We start from the raw sequence: 9,564 nt of genomic DNA on the forward strand, positions 1-9,564 counted from the left end.
TTCTCCTTAGTTCTTAAAAGTAATTCAGTTATTTCATATAGATGAACAATTAGCACAACGTATGGAAAATAAGCTATGCCTATCCAGGTGAGGGAAGGCCTAGTTGAATTCCTTTACATGGAACCTAAAGATATGTTCTTTCCTATAAAAAATGGTGTACAGCCTTGAAGTTGGGGCATTTCTAAAATGCCCCAACTTCAAGAGAAAAATAAAAATGGCACTGAGGGATGGGTTTTCCTCTCAGGCTTTTAGGTATGCTTTTTAGATCTCATTGCACTGAGGACATTTTCTTTTAACCTCTGGGGTATGATTGGGTGATCACCTAGAATGGTGTTCCTTATGCTCTCTTTTAATTATGTTTATCTGTGCTTTTAACAAACCTTAAAAAAAAATTTCAGATGTTACAAGTCTAATTAAAGAGACAGACAAAGCACAGTTTATACTGTAGATTTTTTCTGCAGTTCAATTAATCAGCATGTTTTCTCTTTTAATTAAAACCATTTTAGTAAATTAAAGCCCACAGCAAAACACATATATAATTTGTTTGTAATTAGCTCTTAATTGGTGGTAGTTGAAGCTTAGCACCCATGGTTTCTTTCTTCATGATTGCCATTTTATTAGCAGCCAGTCATTAATTAATCTTTTTCTAATTAGCTTATAAAACTGTTGATGGCACATTATTGTAAATGTGATTTTAAGTTCAAAGCTTGTTAATAAGCTTTCTTACTTAGAAGAACAGAGATAAAGAAATTGCTGAAAACAGTACTACAGTTCTTTAAAAAAACTGTCTTTCTGATGGGGACTGTGTAAAGCATCTAACAGCTTATGGTTAAATTTTTTAATGCTTTTTTCCCTTATGAATGGAATAAGTTGCTCGAATATAAATGTCTCTATCCAGGAGTGATTTCAGCAGTATAACATCTTTTCTCCCCCTATTGGAATACTGTAATCTACATATAATTTGAAGCCTTAATAGTCATCATTAAACCAGGTGTTATATAAAATATTCCACTATGAAATCAGAGTTGAGGATATGAATCAAAGTCTATCTTCTCATACCTCATGGACCAAATACAAAATCTTTTTATAAATTGCAAGGTGAATCATATATACACACACACACACACACACACACACACACACACATATATATGTAATATGTCTATACAAATATATCTTATAACGTATTTTAAAAACAGGGTTTGTTGGGTTATGCTTTGAAATAAAAACCATTTGGATTTAACTGATAATGAAGTTGTAGGTATAAAAATAAATAACAGGTGTTTGTACAGTTGTGCACACAACATAGATGTAAGTGGTACACAAACATGCAAACCTGTGTGTGCACATTTTAAGATGACAGTGAAATTGGGCTGTTTCCTCTAACAGAGAGAAAAAGACTTGATTTACAGTCAGTGTTTAAATGACTGGATATGGCAGAGCTTATTTGCTGTCCTCAGAGCTTTGGCATCTCAGGTATGACCGTGGAGAGAAAGGTACCAATCCCAGTGGAGACATCCTGAATTTACTCTAGCACCTGCCATGTTAAATTGTGGTTTGAGTGAAATACATTAGCCACATCATCTTTTTTATTGAAATATACTAGCGATTTCATAAAACTCCTTAACTGCATGGTGTTCTGAGCTGTTAATATTTTTGCAAAGTTTTGAAAGTTACTAAAAAAAAAAAATAAAGCATCATCAGCCCTTGGAAGCGCTTTTTCTTCTTTGCTTTTTGAACTTTGCGTGTTATTTCAACTTTGGCTATTTCCCTGCTTGTTTTTAAGAAGGCATTTTATGATGCCATGCAGGAGACACTAGAAAGGGATAGCTGACAAGGAAAAAATTAAAAATTGGATAAAAAGTAAATGAATAATGTCATATTACCAGAAAGATGAGAGGCTAATTTGCGCCGACTTTTTGCTAATTTTGCTCAAGCCTCAGAATGAGGAGCTGTCGCCCGTTCCGTGTGGCGCTGATGACGGTGCCAACGATCCATGAAATAAGCTGCCGCTGGCTTTGTTCTGATAAGAATGAACAAATCTGCACAGTGTGCGGCTCCCAGAATCTCATTTTCATACTTGCATGCAGGCGAAAAGAAATAAGCTGTTTGCAGGCTTGATTAATCAGACATTGGAGGGGTTTTTGTCTCTTTGATCTCTTTCGTCTCCTAGGTAACTTGCTTGACATTAATGTTGAGCTCGAGTAAAGACAATCAGGAATTGTCGACCAAACTGATATAGAAATTAAAGACCTTAACACTTTAAGTGCTCCAGTAATGGTTCCGCTTTACTTCAGAAAACATCTGTTTTCATTTAATTAAAGAACAAAAGAGAATGGCATAAATATTTTTCATACAGACCCATTATTCCATCAAAAGTTAAAGTATGATAATTGGTATTTTTAAATAAGTGCCTTGAAAGTGTTCAGAAGGGAGGAAAACTTCATAAATCTGTTACAAGCTAGTAATTCGAAGATGAGTAAAGTATTTTATGAAATGGATAAGAAGTTTACAGTGATGCTAGATTAAGCTGTTTGAATCAGATGCTTCAAATGATTATCGGCGAACTTTAGTAGGGCAAGGTTTAGTGAGAAAAATGAACTTTATTCTGCAAGTTTGTCTTTTAAAAACCTCTACTGTGTTACAAGATGTGCCATTATATCTATTTTACAACCCAATATGATTTACGCATGCTAAACCTGTAAAATTGAAAGGAATTAAAAAAATGTCGCCCGTGCATTTGCTTGAGGTTATGCAGACGCTTTTACAAATCTTCCAAGTGGCTGTAAAGATGAATGCCTCAAGGGTCCAGCCAGGGCCCTGCTTTTCCAACCAGCTAAAGCCCTTATCTTAAATCCAAGCAAAGTACCATTAATCTTTTTGAAAGACCTTTTATGGCTTTTAATATATCCCAAATTAGAACATTTTACACCCTTGGTTCCTGAAATATGGTGATAAAAAGCCTTTAGAGCTTAATTTTCCTTACCGTTTGCTCTGACCAATTTGCAGTTCTTTGTGATAATGTTTAGACACCTTAATTAAAATGCAGCAAAATATTGGATGTTCTGTATGGAAAATGCTGATACTTTGGCTACACATACAAGAAATTCTGTATATATTTTTGTTCGGTTAAAAAAATTTCTTCCCACATTGTGTTGCTATAGTTATCTGATGACCTGAAACAGTTTTTTAATATAAAAACCATTGACCAAGCTTTTGTGATGTTTACATTGGGCACGAAGATGCATTTTTCTTTTTAGAGACGCGAAAGGGGGATTCTTGTGGGCCTATATTGTTTGTTTGTAATATGGAAACATAGCACGGTATTCTTTTATCTTCTGGAACTTGGGCTGGTCATCTTGCCTGAGAAAACATGTTTCTTCTCAACTGTCTCTTCTATAGAAGATCTCATGATCCTTTCATATTTCCGAATATTTCCATTCTTTTTACTTTCTCCACAGGAATAAGTGAAACATTCACTTTAAGCATGGGAAGGGCACAACATTGATAAGACTTTTCATCATCATTACAAGCTAAAAGATCCTTTCTGTAAAATGCATAGATCAGGCTTGTTTAATGTTTATCAGTTAAAGAACATTTCACTGAACCTAACCCCAGGCAAAATACAGTTAGAAAATATACCTTTCCTACAAACAGGTCTGCTTGAACGTATTGCCTACGTACCTAATCGTTTACTATACTTAATTAGTCTACAAAACGATGGAGCCCTCGCATGTAAATACATGTTTCTTACATTGTAATGAATTCTTTTTAACAAGTTTATACTATTTCTTATGTGGCATATGTGCTCTCAGTCTTTACTGTGATGCTGATTGTGCTGGGTTTGTCCTTCGTGTTGCTAGAAAACTAAAATCTTTTACATTGTAAGAGTATATGACCATGTTGAAGAGGCCCCATTTAAATCACATGACCGCGGTCAGTGTCCAGACACACTGAGACGCTCTTTGGTTTGTCTATCCCCAAACCAGAAAATCCATACTGGGACATTTCAATAAGCTAAAAATGTAAGCTGCATCTTAATTTACAACAGTTTTAGGGAATAATTTTGTCACGGGGTTAATGGTACATGGCAAATATAGTTCAGGTCATTTTTGTTTCATGCTCAAAAGTATAGGCTCAATTTAAATCTAAGATAAACTAGCTGAGCGGAACTTTTGTTAGGGGGTGATCCTGGCAAAACTATATCATATTTCAAATTTGCATATGCTATCTAAAACATAGGAATATAATTAGACAGACAAATACTGAGTTCTGTGTTTTAGCTTTTGGAGGTGGGGGACAGAGAAGAGACTAAGTAGCCTACACGAGTGTGGAGAGACCCAGCGTACATCTTAAACCCAGGCGGCAAGCTGCATGTTATGACAGTAGACAGTTCATTAGGTGCATTTAGTGTTCCCCTGATGTCCCCCAGCACCCCTGTGGCCAGCCGCCTCGCAGCCAGGTGGAATTGTGAGTAGTTCTGACCAGACGGCTTTGAGCAGAAACGCTGTGTGTCGCTTCTGGACTAAAGCATTAAAGAGCCAGTGTGAGACCCTCCGGCCGTCTCTTCCTCTGCCACGGTGCCTTGAAAGCCTCGTGTTGAGATGCTGGCACCACAAGGTGGAGAGACCTGCCAGTCCACAGCTGACATTAAGTGAAACAAGAAATAAAAGCTCAGCCGCTGAGATTCGGGCGTTGGTTTGTTACTGCAGTTTTGACTAGCCTAACCAGACAGGCGTAACTTGATGTTTTTACACTTATGACAAGTGGATGGTGTTTTCAGTCGATAGGAAATCCATCTTCGTGATTAATGATTCCAAAGCATTCTTCCAGAGCTTCGTTTTCTCCTTAGATGATGATGCTACAGCCCTTTGATTCTTAACCTTCTTTTTAGTTGACTTATATGAACTTTTCTATAATAAAGAACTGGAAATTCTTTGAAAGAGAGCCAAAAGTACAGGTCCGGGTTTGAAGCGGTCGGATGTAACTGGCAACCCCTTCTCCCCAGCTGCCCACCACCCCACCCCCCCGCCTGCCCCCGAAGCCCTCTTTTTTTTTTTTTTTTTTTAATTTATTTTTGGCTGTGTTGGGTCTACGTTTCTGTGCGAGGGCTTTCTCCAGTTGCGGCGAGCGGAAGCCACTCTTCATCGCGGTGCGCGGGCCTCTTACTGTCGCGGCCTCTCCGTTGCGGAGCACAGGCTCCAGACGCGCAGGCTCAGTAATTGTGGCTCACGGGCCTAGTTGCTCCGTGGCATGTGGGATCTTCCCAGACCAGGGCTCGAACCCGTGTCCCCTGCATTGGCAGGCAGATTCTTAACCACTGCGACACCAGGGAAGCCCCGAAGCCCTCTTTTTAACAGCTGTATCTGCAGCGTCTGCAACAGTGCCTGGCAAAATAATGCATTTGTGCCCTCGTGATATTGGTTGAATGAATGTCGTCCTTGCGAAAAAATATGCTGCTGCGAGTGTCGGCTTGAGTGTCAGGAAGGCTCCGAGTTGGTCTGCTTTCCCAGGTGGGCTCACAGCCACAATCGCCCCTCCTTCCTTCAGTGGCTTTCCTTTTGGTGTCGCCTACCTCAGCACGCTGGCTTGATTGTCATATTGCTTCCATTTACTTACCTTCTGTATGTGTATTCTTTCCTAGACTGAAAAATCAGATCTATTTTTATTCTCATTTATAAACCCCAGTCAGTGCTTGATGACTGCTTGTTTGTTTCATTCTAAAGGAAACTGTTCTCCAAGATGAGCTGAAAGGAGTGTCGGGCATGTCAAACCTCACTTTCCTAAGTCGGCTTCTCTCCTTACACACGAGCCCCTGACCGCCTGCCGTGCCTCACTGTTGGCCAGCAGGTCCCTAAACCTTGGGCTGTATACTTTGACTTGAGAGTAGCTTCTGGGTCCTTGCCTCTCGTCCACAAGTCTGCTGGCTACTGAAATGCAGTAGGCTGTGTACAGAGAGAGAAAAGGAAAGAAATACCAGGAAGAGATTTTTAGCCTTTGTTGTTTAACCTGGGTTCTTAACAGATACTTTTGAGCCATCCGCATAGGTGGGCGTTTTTAAAATCAGAGCCCACCAAAACTAGGGGATTACCATGCCTGTCCTGGAGACGCTCGCCGAGGAACAGCTCTGTGGCCAGAGAGCTGTACCATAGGTTATGGCATAGAAGCTGAAGGGCTAGAGAAATACAGAAACAAAGACTTTGTTGGGTTGAGTTAGAGAAGTCTTCTGGGGGTGGGGCCGAGAGGAGGCTTTGTTCTGCTTCAGCCTTCTAGCACTGGGGCAGACGGGTGTAAGGAGGAGCACGCACGGGCGGCTGGCAGAGGGAACGCTTCGGTACTGTGGTCCTGGTGCCCCGCCTTTTTGCCTCTTGGCTCCCCTTGTATTCCTTTTTCTATCAGTGAGTGACAAGCGATTGCCCATCACACAAACTGTGTTTATGAAGTAGTAATTAGCTTTCCTGTGTTTTATTAATCACATCTATGACTGCCAATCTGAGCTTCTGATCAGCGTGAGATAACGGGTACACCCATACTGAGTTTCTGTAATTCTAGCCCAGAGCAAAGAAACTGGATGTCTCTGTCAGCCTGTGCAGGCTTATCGGGGTAAATTCCTGTCTGGCCTACTGAAATGCTGAAAGCGCTTCAAGATCTTCATCCACGGCCCTCATGGACCCTCGAGGGGCCTTAGTGTGGGAAGGAGCTCCATCTGAGAGACTGGGCAGCTGGTACAGCCGGGATAAAGGTCTGTGGGAGGTTAGGAGAATAGGGGCTACATCTTCGCACTTGTTGTAATTCGGTGGTTTCGGGGGCCGAGCATAAGAATTTCTATTCTTAGCATGTCTAAAGCAACGCTGACATGGCTTTCGTACCCACAAATTCTCGAGTATTTGTATCACTGTAATTCTTGTATCAGCTGGAATATTTATTTTCACTTTTCCTCCTTTGTAATTCTTAGCTTGGTGTAAAAATTGCCAAAGCGATTGCCTGCCACAACTTTGTAAAAGCAAAAAAGGATGCTGAAAATTCACAGGTTGCTCGAAAAAAGAAGAAACTTGCCTGGGGGTGAGTTCAAGATTTTTTAAATTAGTAATTCTACTAAATTCATAGAAATTACAGACATCCTGTGATACATTTGGTGAATCCAGTTTGTGTGTAATTGTTATTCATTTTATTCTTTGTATCTTTGCTGAATGTTTATCAGTTTATAAATATGGAGGCATTTCTTCCTCCTGTTTGACGTTTATTTTGTAATTGATGGAGCATGTGAAAAGTTTTTAAGTTTATTTTACTTTGGCGCTTAGTAAACATGTTACTTCAGGAAAGTATTTAGAAATAAATTGGGATTTTCATATTCTTCATTTTAGGTTTGAAGCAAAGAAGAGGTGGGAAACCAAAAGCAACATGGGATATATGTGACTTGCCAGAGTTCTTCAAGACCTTTGAGACTTCACTTGAGTCTTCAGTTGCTTAATTTACTGAAAAGATTTTCCTGTTCGTGTTGACTATGTCGGGAAATTGATGGAAATAGAAAAAAATAAGCATAAAATTTGGAAGTTGATTATCAAATCTTTTTTCAGTCTTTTTCTAAAGAGCTCGTCCTGCTGAAGTGAATGATGTGGAGCATTCTGTTATTTGTATCGAAAATCTAAGCATACGTACAGGAAAAAAAAGATAGGATTTAATTTATTTATTTATATAGACCTCCAGTATAAAATCAATTTTACTTTTCATCCACTTGGTGTAGCATAGCCAATGAGCTCCTTGTACTTTCTTATCTGTGCTCAGTGTAACTGCACTTATTCTGGAGCTGTGTTTTTAAGACTGGCATTTGTTTATAATGGATTAGTCATAAGTGCAAGAAAGATACTGTCTTTACAAATGACTTTATCTTAATGTTATAAAAGTAATTATTGGTTCTTTATTGGAGGCAGTAGAGTTGATATTTCACAGTCACATAATAAAAGCAATTGATTAATTTTTATGTACCTTCAGATTAAATATCACAGTTTTTAAAAAGGACAGAATGTAGTATTTAGAGGATGATTTAAATTCAAGTTCTCTGCCTGGAAGTGTCTTCCTAAATCTCTCTCTCAGCCATGTCATTCTTTAAATTATGAGTTAGTTCTTAGAAGAGAAATTGGTATAATAGTATTAGACAGTTATAACTCAAGACAGTGTAACTCTGAACCTTCTAAGAACAAACATGGTTTGATTATTTTTACTCCTCTTCCTCATTACTCCTGGAGAGATTGAGTGAATGAATGAAGATAAAGGGAATTGGTGCCCTGGGAGGTGGTTTTCACTGAAAGTGTGTTTCGTAGTCCTAACTGGAAGGGGCTTTGAGAAATTGTCACAAGCTGATGGACAAGACCACAGCTGGATGTTGTGATTTTTTGGGTAGGCCTAGGTATTTTGGCACCTCTTCTTGGTGCTCAGTGGGGGTGAAGAACTGCTTATTGTGGCTTTCATCAGGTCTCTTCCCTTCTTCAGCCTTCATCAGAGGTTTCTAGCTGTCCGATACAAACTTTCTCTAGGTTGATAATATAAATTCAGGAACATAGAAAATGAGTCATGATGATATTATTAGTAGTATTATTTTGTTATTTTTAGACTTACAAACAGTAATCAAATTTTACTTATTTATGGTGGCATATTTTTTTTTCTGTGTTCTGGAATAAGTGAGCAACTAATAGCTATTTACGAGAACAAAAATAATATCTTGCTTCCACTTAGGTGACAAAAGCCAGTATAATAGAGAAAGCAAGATTTTAGGAGATTGTGTACCTTCTTATAGAATTCATAATGGAAAGATAGTCAGACTAAATATTGGAAAATCTAACATTTTATGATTTAATATTCCCTGTTGGGTTCTGTGGATATAATCGTACACTGCTTAGCTACAGCATCTTATTTCAAACTCCTTATAGGTGAATACAGACTTAGAGTATAGGAAATTTTCCTCTTAAAAAAAAATCCTTCATGGGGGAAATAGCCACTACACAATCCAGTGGTTTTGCCTGAAACATGAAAGATGTTGGCTTTGAGCAGGCAGGTAGTATGAGTATTCTCATGCATAGGACCCCAGCACAGGCATCTCCCTGCAGTCTCTGCCCCCCTTTCCCCCTGGATCCACTTCCTTAGAGCAGTGAGTGACCCCTGCAGGCACATCCCCACTCTGCTCGTGCTGAGGCCTTGCCAGAGTGGCCTCCCTTAGGGTCTGATTTGGGAGCCCCTGAACCCAAAGTTCCCCTGACCCTTCTTCCGCCTGCTCCGGGGCCAGCGGTTGCCTACTTCCCCGACTCAGAGGTCCCACGTGGATGGGAGCTTTTTCCCTGAGTAGATGGCATTATGGGGGAATCAGGTAGCAGGTCATTCTTTTGATAAGAGGAGCCATGACGCCTAAGGCCCCACTCTTCGGGGCCTGGGTTGTGAAAGGCTCTGAAACAGTGCAGCCGAAGAGGGGGTGGGAGGGGAAGAGGATTTGAGGGAGAGGAGGGGACTGGTTTTCTTGGGTTAACCCTGCTGGCATGTCATTTGGGAACACTTTACTTTTAATCTGTTTTA

General features: G+C 39.7%; 1 protein-coding gene across 5 annotated transcripts in view; it reads left to right on the forward strand.

Moving 5' to 3' along the window:
• The window catches only part of FAM204A (family with sequence similarity 204 member A), a 32,116-nt gene extending 24,550 nt beyond the window's left edge, over positions 1–7,566 (forward strand). For 4 of the 5 annotated variants that reach the window (XM_059899282.1, XM_059899283.1, XM_059899281.1 and 1 more), the window contains exons 7-8: positions 6,956–7,062; positions 7,365–7,566. In XM_059899282.1, the coding sequence (XP_059755265.1) occupies positions 6,956–7,062; positions 7,365–7,416 (159 nt within the window). In that variant the 3' untranslated portion in view covers positions 7,417–7,566. Of the gene's footprint in view, positions 1–6,552; positions 6,885–6,955; positions 7,063–7,364 lie in introns of those variants that run through there. The other variant, XM_059899287.1, reaches the window with a different exon arrangement.
• The last annotated feature ends 1,998 nt before the right edge of the window (positions 7,567–9,564 follow it).

This window comes from Balaenoptera ricei, chromosome 16 (genome assembly GCF_028023285.1).
Source record: "Balaenoptera ricei isolate mBalRic1 chromosome 16, mBalRic1.hap2, whole genome shotgun sequence".
NCBI classification, from domain to species: domain Eukaryota; kingdom Metazoa; phylum Chordata; class Mammalia; order Artiodactyla; family Balaenopteridae; genus Balaenoptera; species Balaenoptera ricei.